The sequence below is a fragment of the Vanessa atalanta genome, chromosome 6, assembly GCF_905147765.1.
Source record: "Vanessa atalanta chromosome 6, ilVanAtal1.2, whole genome shotgun sequence".
NCBI lineage: Eukaryota > Metazoa > Arthropoda > Insecta > Lepidoptera > Nymphalidae > Vanessa > Vanessa atalanta.
Genome location: NC_061876.1, coordinates 10,494,164 through 10,511,025, shown reverse-complemented (window position 1 = coordinate 10,511,025; position 16,862 = coordinate 10,494,164). Strand labels below are relative to the sequence as shown.

General features: G+C 31.7%; 2 protein-coding genes across 2 annotated transcripts in view; one reads left to right on the top strand and one right to left on the bottom strand.

The window, feature by feature from the left end:
* LOC125064880 overlaps nucleotides 1-16,862 on the bottom strand; it is a 149,724-nt gene that overhangs the window by 17,431 nt on the left and 115,431 nt on the right. The gene's annotated exons all lie outside the window — the stretch shown is intronic.
* LOC125064882 (15-hydroxyprostaglandin dehydrogenase [NAD(+)]-like) lies at nucleotides 124-4,307 on the top strand. The gene is made up of 5 exons (XM_047672179.1): nucleotides 124-344; nucleotides 775-1,014; nucleotides 1,604-1,777; nucleotides 2,438-2,571; nucleotides 4,113-4,307. Exons 1-5 carry the CDS (start codon nucleotides 231-233, stop codon nucleotides 4,264-4,266), a joined length of 816 nt encoding a protein of 271 aa, XP_047528135.1. The 5' UTR covers nucleotides 124-230; the 3' UTR covers nucleotides 4,267-4,307.

The window sequence follows — 16,862 nt, the reverse complement described above, 5'->3', positions numbered from 1 at the left end:
ACAACCGTACAATATTAATTTTGTCGGTCGAAAGATTTGAGAATCACAATCGTAAAAGATCGGAATTGTTTAAACCGTCTTATCTGATAGCTGCATATAATCAAACATACATATCAGAATTATACCGATAAGTTCCTGAGTTCATTTCATTCTTGGTAGTAAAAATATTCAATATAGGCATATTACTTGTTTCGTAGTTTTCCGTATCTCAGGTGCTATAGTGATTTGGAATGGAGGATAAGGTGAACTGTTGGAGTGTTGATGGCAAAGTTATTTTAGTGACAGGTGGTGCAGCTGGTATTGGTGCGGGATTGGTCAGAAGTTTGTTGACGTTAAATGCCAGGGTATGTTTTTAACTAACTATTTGTGAAAGGTCAAAGAAAAATACTATATCATCATGTTGAAATTATTAACTTAGTCTATGGGTAGTCAGATCGAGAAAATTTGAATTAATTTTGGTAAAAATTGCCTTGGAAATCTATTATAGAGATATCCCAGACTAAAAATAAAAATAATTATTTATCATTTTATCTTACTTTAATGCTAATGACGTCACAGACATAACATATTGATCTTTACAACATTAGATAGAAAATAGAAATCTTGAAGGAAGATCTTCTTTAAAGAATTTTTATTAATATTGGTACAATTTTAAGCAACACGACGAAAGTTCTGACTATCAATATCGAGCCTCGGAAAAGTAATAACAAAATTTTGTAAGAGCAGACGCCATAAAACTTCTTAAATTGAACTCGTTCGAATTTGATATTACAGCACGTCGCGTTCTTAGACGTGTTGGAACGCGAAGGGGGAGCCCTAGAGGGAGAACTATTGAACAAGTTAGGCGCCCTGAGAGCTAAGTTCATAAAATGTGACATCTCAGACGAAGAACAACTTTCAGCCGCGTATAGTCAAGTTTTGGACAAATACAGAAGACTTGATGCTGTTATAAATAATGCTGCGGTTATATGTGATGAAGAGGGTTTTTACAAGAGGACAATTGATGTTAATTTTGTAAGTATGCCTTTGAAAGTCAAAACTTGAAAATCGAATTTAGACGTTAAACATAACCTTATCAAACTCCTAAACATTATAAAATCGGCTAAAGGAAAAAATACAATTGTTAAGGGTTTTGATGTATTGAAAAGTATAATTTTATGGTTCAAAAAAGTTATTACATTGCATCATAATTAAAATAATACGTATGTAGGTAATTATTATGATAATTTTTTTTTATCATATTAGGCGCGTATAGCATTCATCGTAAAACTTATTTTATATTCATGGTAACTATATTACATCTTATTCCCAACTTCGAGTACAATAACAGACTTTTACATGAGTGTCCCATCTTGTTCAAACTTGGGTTCTACTGGGTTAATTAGCCGGGGCATCATTCGGTAATTTATTATCAAATTAAGTATGATAGGCATTTGAGCAGCAAGCTTGTTTGACAAACAGTGACCTTATTTAAGATAAGCATGTTTGTAATAATATTTAAAAAAAATGATATATAAATAAAAGTAGAAATATAATTGTTGAAGATTTAACTATACATATACCTATGAATTATTTGCTTACGGTATCATAATTTGATTTACAGACTGCAACAGTAACCAGTACACTAAAAGCTATGGAGGTGATGAGAGCAGACCGCGGTGGTGGTGGTGGCGTTGTTATAAACATGTCATCCTTACTGGCTTTGAAACAAACCTCTCATTCCCCCGTTTACACGGCTACAAAAACAGCTGTTCTACAGTTCAGCAATTATATCGCAGTAAGAATTTTAATACGTACTAATATTTTATAGCAAGACAAGATAATAATCTTAGTGGCAATTTTTTAATGTAACATAAAATTGAAAATTCTTTAATTGCTAGCCATTATTAAGCATATCCAATTAATTATAGATCTTTCCATTCACGAAGGCGCGCGTTACGTTTTAACTATCAGCTAGTATCAACAAATATAACCTAATTTGTATTTTTTTGCTGTGTGTATTCTTACATTAGTCATCTAACACACACTATAGAGTAAATACGAGCGTCACTCACACTAATGCAGACCAATAATTTAACGCGGAGGCGCGCCTTCGTGAGTGAAAATCTATAACTAACAAAAATGGCTGTATCCGATCTCAGGTTTGATCCCCAGTCGGCTACAGATAATAAATAACAGTCTAATCGAGAAAAAGGAAAAGAGGGATATGTCCTCCTCTCCTAAGACTAGTGTTTGAGGTAATCTAAAATGTGTTGATTATTAACAATAAAATTATAGATGGATCACCGGTAGTGTGAACTTCCTTATAACCAATTACTCCTTAAAAATAGGCAACTTATTCTTCACACAAAGCTATGGAATCATCATTTATAATCATGTACCCAAATTACTGGTCTGTCTTCTCATTAAAAAAGCACTAATTTATTTTAAATTACAGACCCAAGAATCCTATGACAAGACGAAAGTTCGCGTAATCACAGTTTGCTTAGGACCAACCGACACTGTTTTGTTATACAGGCATAATTCGAAGAACCCGCAAAACATTGCCCAACAAGCCCCTGAGAGGCAAAGGTAATTCTGGTGAATTTCAATACGCAGTAACGTTTCAATCGCAGAGATTATGTTTATTATTACAAATTCATGTAATTTCCATTTCTGGGCTAAAATCACAATGAAAAAAAATTGTACTAAATGTAAGGCTATATATACATATAACTGGTTTGGAATGTAGATTCTACTTAAAAGAACCGGCAACAAACTCAATAGTTCCTATTTCCAAAATTTGAGATACAAAGTTATGTCAGTTAAATACAATTAAATTTATACAATATATCCAGCCTAAAATTCAACGAGTGTTAGTTACACGCTTTTTTATCAACTAAGGCTTTGTATCCAATTCTAAAAGAAAGTTTGGAAGTTACACCACCACGCTGGTGGTGGTTGGAACGTGAATCATAGCCGAATGTCTCAGGTTGCAATCTGATTAATTCGAGCTTATAATAATTCTGATATAGAAGAATATGTAAAAAAAGATTTAGATGGAAATCTGCATCATATATATATGTGTACAAAGCCGCTTTGGTACAGCGTGGTGGAAAAAACTCCAAACCTTCTCTTCTCAGCTGAGGAACATGCATATTACTTTACTTTACTTTTATTTAGTTTTTATAAACAGACCTCGTTGACACATGAGATTTAACGTTTCTATTTAAAGTAATAAACAAATACCAAATATCATTCATAAACTATTGATTCGAACAAGTTTAATGGTCCCGCGTTTGATGAATGACACCTGGTAACTCGGATTGTTGTTGAGCATACATTATGCATGAACCACAGACGGGAATGTTCCAATTTTACATTTTATGGGTAGTCACATTTGCGAAATTAAATTTCGTTGTGCTATAGAAAGAACTGTGTATTTGGATTTCAGAGAAAATACGATGCATTACTTCGAATTTTATTTCGATACGAAATCCAAACGTGACATTTGTAACCCATATATTACGCCATAGAATCGAGATGGAACCAAAGATTTACTGGTTTACTTTGCATATACTTCATAATATAACACGAGTTTATTCGAATACGAGCCATAAATATTGTTAGTTATTAGAATATATGTATTTGTTTTGTTTTATTATTTATATAATTATAGCCTTTATATTCGGTAAGCATGAACGCCCTCAGGCATTAAGTTCAGTATAAAGCAACCTTAAATGTAATGGACTTTTACGGCCGCGAAAAAGGCTCAAGGATGGTATGGAGTTCATTACACGGTTCAATTTTGTAGATACGAGTACATGTATTCCGTCATAACCAAGCACAATATGCACACAAATCAAGCACATGAAAACTGAACAGTGCCGACCCAAATTCGGAACCACGATATTTTGTTTATAGACTATCGACATCTGTTCTATTTAACTTTGTTTAATATTTACATATACAAAATATTAATGCTTACAAAATAATTATCTCAAATCAAAAATGATTTCTCTTCTACGTATCTTGATGGTGTTAAAATTCTAAGTGTATTCATTTGTTACTCACTTTCGTACGATAATGTAAAGTCAATTTGATCTGTAAGCAGTGTTCTATTTTATTCGTAGAGTAACATCAGCAGTAACCGGCATAATGGACGTAATTAGCCGGGCCGGCAGTGGATCTACGTGGATAATCGCCGGAGATAAACTCCCGGTTGACGTAACTAGAAACGTGAGGGAGGGCTTTCAGATTATTTCTATGGCGACTGATTTTCTGTAGCTTTTAAATTTTAATTAAAATGTTTATATTAATGTTCTTTATATTTATTTTTTTATTGCACTTGACGTAAACTAAATAGATATAAACTAAAATATCAACGGCGACCTAATTGCTTATAGCAATCGCTTCTAGACTCTTCTTAGAGTAGCAAAGGAATAAAATAATAGTACACACTTACAGTAATTTATATATTAAATTTAATAAAGCATTAACGGCAAATGTATTTATGTGCAATCTTAAAAAAAAAAACAACATAAATTTGGAAACTGACAGTTACTAAAATAATTAATTATTAAAATAATTCACTGTAGTGAAATAAATAAAAACATATTTCGTTAATAAAATAAATACATTTGTGTTATTACCAATTTTTTTAGTCACGGCACACCAGTCAAATCAAAACAAATTAAATCAAATCCCTGTATTCAATATAGAAGCATTACACTTATTTATTGAAATTCAACACCACCACCAAAATTAAACACTACCACTTGTTCGGAATAGAAAATACCTTGACCTGATAAAAATCGAAGAAGAAAAAAGAAAGCCAGTAGGTCTTTTTTAATTTTTTATTATTTACAAATATTCTATATGAAAGAAATAGCCAGGAGACTATCGTTTCATTCCCAAGGTGTGCTGTCAACCATAATTTCATTAATTGTATAATAATTTTTCAAGTTCACACAAGCCCTCTTACAGTTTTTTTAATTTTTAAATTTGGCAATTGAGCCATTTTGAACGATTTCTGGGACATGAGACTTACTTACCCCCAAAGCGCGTCAATAGATACCTTCAAGTAAAAATATAATCATTGGTTTTGCTTGTATTCTTTGTGTTTACACATAATTCATTGTGGTTAATATTTGTCCAAATTATGGTCATTACGTGTATAAAATTTTCTAATACAATACTATTATAGTTTGGTGACGCGCAAGTCATTGGATCGCGTGCTGGGTTGTAGAAATTGTTTATAATATATTGTGTGAGACTAAGTCTATGACATTCAATTAATTGTTGCCAGGACCGGATTTGGAAGTCTAGAGGCCTTAGGGCAACAGAGAAGTAGGTGCCCCTACTATTTTTTTTATAAATGATATAATATTTTTTTTAAGAATTTAATTTTTGTCAGTAAAGTTTGTTTATAATTCATTTACTCTTTGTATCATTAATTTTTCAAACAGCAATACTATAATATTACTATTACTGTAATTCGATTATATCTAGATATCTAAGCATACATTACATTAAAATTCTTATTCAGTGGTCAGGGCATTTGTTCCGGTTGCCCTTCCCAAAATCCGGCCCTGTTTGTTACCTTGTTGGTTATTTTTTGTTGTGATGTTCATAATGGGATATCTGTATATTATAATGATAGTAAGGTCAGCTGTCAGTTACAGGAAAATGTTATAAAAAAATTGTTTTCACATTTCAAGGGTGTTTCAAGCTGAAATCACAGATATCGACACGTTTGTTAAGTCAGCGAGAAAAGGGCAAATCTGAGAGTTATTCAAGATGAAAATAGGTTGAAAATATCTGTAATTCCTTACAGATTGAGATTTAACGGAATCAGTACTTATAATAATTTGCGTCCAAGATTTTGACTGTGGGGATTGATTATGGTTAATTTGAAATGTATTTCTTAAGAAAATATATTTTATTTATTTATTCTCTTTACGATCTTTACTCTTTCTCAATAAAGTTTAATCTACTATACTGATTTTCTACAGCGTGTTTGAAACCAGTTTTCCTTGTTAATTGGAGATATTATATATGATTCCTGCATGATTAACTGCTTAATTTACTTGTGCGACTTTGTGCAAGCGCGTCTGAATTGATATCACTTATTAGATATTATACCGCCAAACAGAAATTCTTAGTATTGTTGTGTTTCGGTGTGAAGATAATTTAAAAGGTATAACTTTTCTTAATTATACATTTTATACTTAATGGAAATACATACATAATTGTGAGCTCAAAGGATGCGAAAAGTCGTTCTTCATTTGATAATTTTTCCTATAGTACTTTTATAATTTAGTAACTCATAGCTTGTCCGTAAATATTGAACTTGTTAAGATATTTAAAAATGACCTATAGGTACCTTTAACACTATCATTATTATTATAATTATCTATAATTTAAAAAATACTGATAAATGATGAGACTTTTCATAATGCTAACATACACATACATAAAACTTATACCAGAACATGCAGCGCAGTTCCAAAAGGATTCCGTTTGATAGTTTCACGCGGCTTAAGACGTGTATATATGTAATGAAATATATTGTGTAAGCTATTTAAATGTAAGTAATATATATTGTACATAAATATGATCATGATTGGACTAAATTTAAATTTGAGATAATCAGCGAGACGGGTAGTCACATAAATTGTAAGAAGGGTTAAACATTTTAAAAGTACTGCGTGAATAGATTAGTTCACAGTTCGTTTGGGGCTTTGATGGCGAAAGTAATTAAAGGTAAGATCATTGTACTGATTATAACGTTCATTGTATTAAGCTAAAATGAACTAATATTTAAATGTGATTTCTAAAAATAAATATACTGTATGATGTATGTTCTGTTTTATTATAATATAAAATAATAGAAAAACGTTAGCAATTGATTCCATTTTTTTCGGTTAACGTTACCGGAAATACTTAAAAATAATATGTTAATCTTCATCATAAACAGCCTTTCCTCTTCTCCAAAAAAATAAGAACAATAAGAAGCAATAGCAATAAATGTTCAAAGTACCCTCTGAATTTGTTATTATTAGCTTTATTTCCTGAGCTATCTATCACAAGATTTTTGTTATTTACATTGGAATATAAAGTAATACTAACGGAACGACTTATTCCCATCTCTTAAATTTAATAAAGATTATTCACATTAAAAGAATTTCACGTTCTTGTGTATTGCGTAATCTGAAAAAGTATATCCAGCGTCATCTTAAATGATTCGTTATAAACGCTTTTGCTGAGCTAAATAAATATTATTGATGGTGTATTTTGAACTTTCCCCCATTGATATTGGATACCTTACATTGAGGGATAGACGTCATCAATATAACGCCGACATTCCAATTCCCTTTTACGATCTGACATAATGGTTATACTGTATTGAAATTTGATTGTTGTTCGGTAAACAGCTTTCATTTTGTGTAATGGCTACGACGAATTTGTTATTTAGCTTTGTTATTAATTTTAATGTATTTTGTAAATTGTTTTCGTCATTTAATAAATATTTGATGTTTAGTTAATGCAATTGCAATTGATTGTCAATTGTTTGTCCATTTGTATATGCAATCGAGTCAATGAACAAAAGTGAATTTAGTAAGTCTATCAGTAATTTTTTCACTTTTGAGTTGTATTTGGTGTTCGATTTTATTTGTATATTGGCGATTGGTTGCATTTAATTCATTAATTCTACTCAAAGATAAACAGAGTCATAATCAACATGATTAGTTTACATATTTATTTGTTCTGCTTGTCTGCATTGTATGCGGGGTGATTCTCCTGGATTCTTATTTATCAATCAGTACAAAACGTTTTATGAAATAACAATCTTCAAGACTGCTTTGTAAAAAAATTAGGGAAAACATCTTTTCGCGAAATTATAAGACTCGGCTCGAAATAAAAACTGACGTGCTTTCACCTTGGGCTCTGGGGAGGGACTGAAAATTTATTGACAGAAATGTCGAATAATAAGTCAAAACCGTAAAATTATTTTCTCCATACTAAAAAGTATGGACGACGAATGCCAAAAAGTAAGCAATATTTAAATAAAAATTACTATAATATTGTGTTATATAATAGAAATTGAACATGGTGAATTTATTATTTACACTTTTGTGTCCCCATTTAACCAAAAATACATGTTAACATTAACAATCAAAGTATGATAAACTAGCCGCTAAATAGCTTAAAAATGTTAATAGAAAAGGCGATTTCAGTATTTTGAGTGATGTTGACGATGAATTTACTAAGTTTATTTATAAATATGATCCGGTGAAACTTGAGATATATCTATTCACATACTGAATGTATTTTTTTATCCATAATCAATGCTCCAGTTTTAAGATATTTTGAAAATAGTAAGCGCTATTTTAGCGTTCCGCAAGGACTGTCCTCTTAAGAAAAAATCGGGTGGTTAAACGCGGCATATCAGTAGTGATTCGCTTTGATGATTTAATACATTTGTTTGTAGCTGTTAATCGAATATTATAGTACTTTGTCGTGGAAAAGGATTAGTTTTACAGTTTTATTAATTTCCCACTAATATGTACAAAACTGCGATGAATTTTGATGAAGGATATTTGTGTGACATGTAATTATTTTCTGTTACTCTTATATAACCTTATCATTATTTACATGTTGTGCGATAAATTTTGAATAAACATTGGCAAACAAACCATGGCATTTAGACATTCAATCATTTTATATTTATTACTTGTTTCGCGTACGTTCCATCCAAATACAAATTTTGAATTGCTAAGAAATAGCGCATAACGTTATTTTATGTTCAGCGTTACAGCGGAGGGTGATTGAGCCGGTGTAATTACATGGGCTTTATGTTCCATTTCTAACTTTAGCAATATCCAAGAGTACACGTGATATACTAAGCATCAGGTGCTATCGTAAATTTAGCACTTACATAAAAATCATAGCAGGGGGCATTTAGAGTAAATTATTATATTTTAAAGTATATAAGAAATATCTTATTTCTTATTTACTTTAAAATACGAGAATACCTTAGTTAATAAACTTGTCTTATTATTACTTAAAATGTAATGACCAAAATTATTCATTTTTGTCAGATAAACATTTGATAACATATCAATCATGATGTCTGATAGGTAGATGGACTGGCTATCTGAGTCACAAATGCCATAGATTTTGGCACTGTAAGAAATATTAACTATTCATAGATCTTTCTTTAATATAGAATGGAGAGTACGCAGATAATATCACGAAATAAAACGCGTATTACAACAAACAAACAAACAATTGCTGTGATGAAGTATGTAGAATATTTATCTCAATTTATAGTTGTGAAAGAAGTCACTTTTGGTAAAAGAACCAGGCGAGGAAAAACCCACCACCAGAATAATTTATAAGAAAGCGTTAGGTTAGGTAGCCAGCCAATCTGTCATATACTTCATCGTGCGTTGATTTAAAACACACAGCGTTGAGATCAAAGAAAAGTAACGAGGCGAACAATTGTAACAATCAAAGTATGATATACTGTTCACCCTTAAAACGCTTTTATTCTACTTCATTCTTTTATATTAATGTCTGGATCAAATTTTAGATGTAAATTTAACAGCAAATATCACTTAAACAATAGGCTGAAACATTAGTTCAACTGCACTAGTAGTAAGGCCAAAAAATTGTATTTAAGAAGAGACACCAAATATATATATTTTTTATTTTAAATCTTATTGTATAGCTAAATACTGCCAGGGGTTAGGTTAAAACAACATATATTTACGATATTTTCTCGAAGCGGTCGGGAAGAGTTACTTTGGAATAAATATCAGAAGCGTACCATGAAAGTTAAAACTTGGAATAATATTTTATATTTCAGTCTGTTTAAATATTCAAGAGGATGTTTCACCGCATACATTTACGACCTTACAGGGAATAGAGACTTGTATCGGACATGTCTGGATCAAACGACCTTAAAATATATCTAAAGTTCTGTATAAACTTCTGTGTAAAGTTCTGTGATTCTTCACACTTACAAATAGCATGCTTGCGCATGAAGTAACTTGTTATAATATTACTAATAAATATCACAATATGAAATAAACTACTAAGGAACTATTAAGAAAAAGTATTAATGCATGCGAAGTCTCTATCACTGTTGTCCAGATAACAAAGAAGCTTGTGAAACATAGTGGTAACGGCTAATAGTCTTCCTAATAAAAAACTGGGGGTGTCGTGGGACACCCAATTTGAAAGAATCTGCTTTTAATATATAATATGATAATAATAGACTCAATGAATTTAAGAGGCAAGTAATAAATTAGTGGTAGCCCACCGCCGATAGACAATAGCACTGTAAGAAACATTATCATTTCTCACATAGCCAATGTGCCACCAACCTTGGGAACTAAGATTTTATGTGCTTGTAATTGGCCAAGTTAAGCCAGTGTAGCTTACTTCACCCTTGTAGCCGGAACACAACATCACTGAGTACTGACGTTTGTCGGTAGAATACCTTATAAGTAAGTAGTACCTATCCAGAAGCTTGACAAAGCCCTACCTACTACTACCAAATATTGAAATATAAGAAATATAATTGTTTTAATTATCATGTCAATATATAAAAATATAAAACCGTATATAATAGAAATAAAGAGAGGAAAAGGTGGAAAGGATGGGGAGCATAACGCTTTTTCCTTACTTGACGATTTCTGCATGTTCACTCTACTCTAAACTGCGTAAAAGAACTTCTTTTTAAAAAGAACTATCACATCTCAATCAAATTAGACAATGGTGGTCATGATTGTTATTTACTAAATCTTCAATTATTCTAAGCAATAACAATTAATATTGATGCATTGATTGACGTTTTGGTTTGAAGGGAGAGCGAGTCGGTGCAATTACAAGGACATGAATCTAAGTTCCTATATGCAGTCCGTTTATGGTGTATGACTGATATTTCTAGCACTATCGATGCCAATGTGTTGTTATTATTGTTGATGACTTAACATCAATTAATAAATTATTATTTATGAATCAAATCCGATTAGCATTAGCAGCCCGTAAATATCCCACTGCTGGGATAAAGGCCTCCTCTCCCTTTGAGGAGAAGGTTTGGAGCATATTCCACAACGCTGCTCCGATGCGATGTTGGCGGAATACACATGTGGCAGAATTTCATTGAAATTAGACACATGCAGGTTTCCTCACGATGTTTTCCTTCACCGCCGAGCACGAGATGAATTATAAACACAAATTAAGCACATGAAATTTCAGTGGTGCCTGCCTGGGTTTGAACCCGAAATCATCGGTTAAGATGCACGCGTTCTAACCACTGGGCCATCTCGGCTCAAATCCGATAATTAATTGTAATTAATTCCTAGTTCATTTTTCTAATTTTATCTACTACGTATGTGTTATGTTTTAACGTTCCATGTTCATTTATATTGTTTTTGATATTATGATATTTGATATATTATATATATTAACATTACTTCATAATAATACTACGCTAATGAGCAGGTGTATATGATATTTAAGCAATTTAAAAAATCTATTATATTATAATGTATTCGGCTATCCGTGGCTTATTAACATACACTTAAAAGTAACAGTCTGTTAATGTCACACTAACAGGGAAAATGTCGTATCTTCCTGTTGAAAAGAAATTTTGGAGCTTACTACACTCCGCTATTCCAAAGCAGGTTGGTTACCACATGGTAGATTCTTATCCACTGAAGTTTTCCTGAAGAATTAAGCACGTGACTTCAATGATAAAATGATGTTAAAATTTACATCTTGTAACCACTGGGTTATTACAGCTCATCATACACTACGTTTAATTTTTTTGCCTAACTATAATATACTAAGCTACAGTATCAAAATCAGATAAAGTATTTAAATTTAATCTTAAATATCATTGGTCGAAGTCAGTCCATGACTCAAACTTTGACCTGAGCTTTCAGAAACTGGATGATCATCCAGTTATCCAAAAAAATTAAAAATAGAACACTTAAAAGAGATTAACTAAGCATTTATTTTATCTGACAAATTCTTGAATACTGACGACTTAGATTTGATAAGTCACATGGAACAGGCAAATACTTTAAGCAAGAATTTGCCCTCCTACTAAGTTTCTATTAAAGTGGGATGGAATCCTATGTCCATGGCACGTGCAGTTTAAAAGTTCTACAATTCGATTTGAGTTTATCGTAGTAGGTTTCTTTTTACATAATATTTATATGTAAAGATAATTGTAGTAAAACGAGTAAACTCGAATACGACGAATATATTAATATACATATAGAAATTATTTTATTGTAGAAAATTGCGGGCAATTCTTAACAGATATGTAAATTTATATGTATATGTCATCGCATGTGCTATAAATACTAATACCAAAGTGATCCTACTGGTCGTACCGAATTATAATGCCCTTCGGAATCAAATTTTGCTGGGGTAGTTTTATATGCAGGAGATATTGTAATGCATAAACATTTTCGAATACGATATTTCAGATACAATTTCGTTTCTCAGTTTTCATTGTTGATTTTTGTAAAGATATACACCTGGCATAGCTGAAGAAAATCGAATATAAAAGAGCTGTATTAAAATACCACTCGGTCAAACGTAGGTATTTAAAATTCACATATAATTTTTAATATTAAGTTATAAAGAAATCCGTTTCGCATTGAGCTGGTGAATCCGAAATTAAATTAGGACTCAACAGTGACGCGCACGTTACATTGATAAAAACTTATACCATTTTTCATAAATTCTTTAACGAAACTTTAAATAGAAGTATAAAACCAGATCTAGTATGGGCTATTTGCGAAGACGACCGAGTTGAAAATTTGATCAAATTTCTGACCGCGTTTACCGGTTCAGAAGTCTGACGCTAAGGATATTTTAATCGCTTTTGCTTCAGTGTCATTTACAGGAAACGTAGTATTGTACTAATTTTACTTTCGCTAATATAGTCCAGGAAAATCTATTCGAAACGATAATGATGTGTTTCGACTTTGAAAACACAAATTTCTATATTAAGTACCAGTATCGAACAAAATGATATTTTCGCCGGTACGTTATAAAATCCCCAAACATAGACACTTTCTATTACAGATCAAGTTTGCAGGATAAGTGAATAAATGTAATTACTAAACTAAAGACTATTATTGTTTTCTGAGAGGTCTGCTATAGTGGTCTGCTGTGATATAGTTGGATCCACGTGGATCCTCTTTGGAGCCAACTATTCTCATGGCACCGCAATGGACCCTTCGATTGACAAATAATGTTCGTTATTAAGTCCAATATGATGGATAATATTCTAAACAATCTCTTTGTTTAATTATTGCGATCACTTGATAAGTAGCTCTTTATTAATAAAACAGTTTCAAAATTCATTACAAACGAAAGCTGACGAGTCCCCTGATATACTTCTTAAAATGATAATTGCATAATTACTCAAGGACATCTTTGATCTCTTGGTTAGCGGCAAATTGCCAAGTAATATTTTACACGTTTTATAAAGCCTGATATGGAGCATATGGCTGTAGGAAAAAAGCATATCTTCAAATTAGCTGTTATAAATCATATTAAAAAAAATCATATGTTGAAATCATTGTTTTACGTAACAGCTGTTATTGTTGCTGTTCTATAGTTTTGTCATAATTTTTGAGGTTAATATAGTAAAATCTCGAAGTTTTAGTTCACCACCAATTAAGCTGATAATTATAATTATGAAAACTCAGTGGTGTTTTGCAAATATATATTCTGTGTCACGACAGTAATATTCTATTTAAAAAAAAATTATAAACATCACAATCCCGATGATGTATGCCCGGAATCGAACTCCTAACCTTCGGTTGAGATACACGTGTTCTATCTACAAAGCCATGATCTTTCCAGACAAATAAATGTCTATCAATTCTAATCAAACCGATAAAGCCCCGACGGTCTGAAACAATATTAATTTACTCCGGTACTGAGTGAGAACATAAAATAGAAATGACTTATAAAAGAATTGCAGTAAAAGAAAGAAACAATAAAGAACATTCTTTCCATCTTTATATTTTCAAAGTTACGAGAAATTACGCCCCTCACATAAGTAAATACGCTTTGGTACAAATATTGCCATCTTACACACCCTACGGGATATGTTTTCTCAAAGAACCGTCAACAAACCTCAAATGTACATAAAGACCCTGTAATATAAACTTTTTTGAGATATATTATGAATCACATCATTACTTTATATACATTTAATAATGTAATTATAAATATCATGGAATAATTTTCTTTCTATGAGATTTCAGCGAGACGGAACTTAAATTTTAAAGTCTAATTTGGGTACACTGTAAAGTTTGATTAAAAGCATTTTTGACGTAATATAGTTTTATTCCTATACACAATGTTCTTTTTTTAAATATTTTTTTTTTTTACTAAATACTATCTAGATTATTTTGTCTTATTTATTATTGGAGAATGATGATATATTTTTTTAAATAGATATATTATCTTATAGTTATTTTTTTAAGTTGAGAATATCAGTCCTTTAGATGTTACTTATAAATATGCTTACAGAAAGTTATTTGTATATGAAAATGAGAAAAAACATTTCCGGTCACCGGATGAGAACGAGTGACCTGTTTTACTAGCGCAGCCTCAGCATTACGTAATATGTAATCACTAATGCCCCGTTGTACGGCGGCCTTTGTAGGGGACATTAGTTAATGAAACGAGAAAATTCGATGGAGCGCGTTTCGGTTGTTAGTATATATTTTTTCCAAACAAAAAATGTTAGTAATCCTTCATTTTACTATTACATTAAGCAGCTGTTATAGCAGCTGATACATAAAATCCTGGGATTTAAATTGAAATCGTTTTACATAAAAAACAAAGAAACCTATACAATGAGATGAATTATATAATACTTATACATGTCGTCTATTTCAACCAAAAGAGGAGAGCAAAATAACTTTGACATTAAATTGATTATATCTTACATAATCTATGACATTCAGTAAGGATTCGTAAAAATGTGTCGTTTTGAATATCGGCGTAGTTGTTGTCGGAAATTTGGAAGTAAAATTAAAGTGGATAAACACTATACCAGAGCCGAGATGGCCATGTGGTTAGAACGCGTGCATCTTAACCGATGATTGCGGGCTAAAACCCAGGCAAGCTCCATTGAATTTTAATGTGCTTAATTTTTGTTTTTAATTCATCTCGTGCTCGGCGGTGAAGGAAAACACCGTAAGGAAATCTACATGTGTCTAATTTCAACGAAATTCAAGTGTATTCCACCAACCCGCATTGGAGAAGCGTGGTGTAATATGTTCCAAACCTTCTCCTGAAAGGGAAGGCTAAGGCCACCTGAGCTAAGGCTCAACAGTGGGAAATTTACAGGCTGTTAATGTTATGTATGTGTTAATGTTAAACACTATACCACTTGGTATGGTTTTGTATTATAATTAAATATATAAATATTCATTAAGAACTAAACAGAAATGCACCATGAATAATAAAGCAGACAATAAACAAATTGCATAGAATTATTTGATTGGAATAGGGTTTAGATAAAATTCATTATTATATTTATTAGTGAAATACTATAAATAAATTAATGGTCATATAAATAATTTTTAGAATTTCTAAGATCTCTTTTAAATCCCGTATGCCTAGGAGCAATTCCATCCGTTTCTACCGTAAAACCTTAATTGCTATTAGTGTCATTTGTATGCTCGCCATCGATTTGCTAAATTACAAATTTGCCTATATATTTTAAATTTAAAACATAATTACATAGATAAGATAAGAGAAAATGAGATGATGAAGATAGAAGATCGATGAGGTCAAAGTGGTCTTTTTATTGATAGGCAAATAGGTGAACTTATGGTAAGTAGTTACCACCGCCCATTAATCTTATAAGTAATATTAAGCATTCCTTGTATCGCCAATGCCCCACAAACCTTGGGAGCTGAGATGTTTTGTCCCATTCGCCTGCAGTTACTGACTCACTCACCTTAAAATAAACCAGATACAACAATACCAAGTATTGCTGTTTGGCGGTAGAATATCTGATGAGTGGGTGGAACCTAGCCAGTCGGGCTTGCACAAAGTGAACCGCCACGTAAACAAAAAACAAGTCCATTCCAAGCAGATACCTTCGGTAAATTCGGAAAACATTTAGTTGTTCGCAAAATAATGGTATATAAAAGAAGTTCAATGAAAAACAGTTGTCTAATTACATGCAAATTAGAGGATGGTATTTTAACAAATTGTTCGGTGAAAATTAAACGGGAATGACTAATGGAGCACAAACTAACTAAGGTGTCGCTTTACTTAAACGTTCTTTGGAGAAATTAATTGTCTTCAATGGCTCTAGTTAAACAAATCTTCTGTAATAAAACTGTATAATTAAAATATAGACACAAACTTCTGCTTTAAAGTTATGAATAATCTTGTTGAATAAATAATAGCTACGAGTGTACTTGCTATGAAAGTATTAAAAATGAACTTATCGACTAAGGATACAAGTAAATGCAGGTTGATTAATATGTATCATTAATCTGTAAAATTTCATTCCACCCCAGATTGTCTGGAAAAGCTCTCTAGCGTTATATTTTTAAAGTGATAACTTCTAATGGGAGGGTAAACCGCTTCGTTACGTAACGCGTTGCGGTGCCAGCCTGTCTGGCTTCTCTTTCTCTTACGCATACGGCAGCGGTAGGTAGGCTCTTCCTTTCTCACTCTAACGGCACTGTCCCTATTTCGTATAATTTATAATCAATAAAAGATTTTATTAATAAAAAACATTTCCTTACATTCCTTAGTAACCCAACCTAAGCTTTTCTCAAGTTAAATAATTTCAATATTAAATAGTTCAT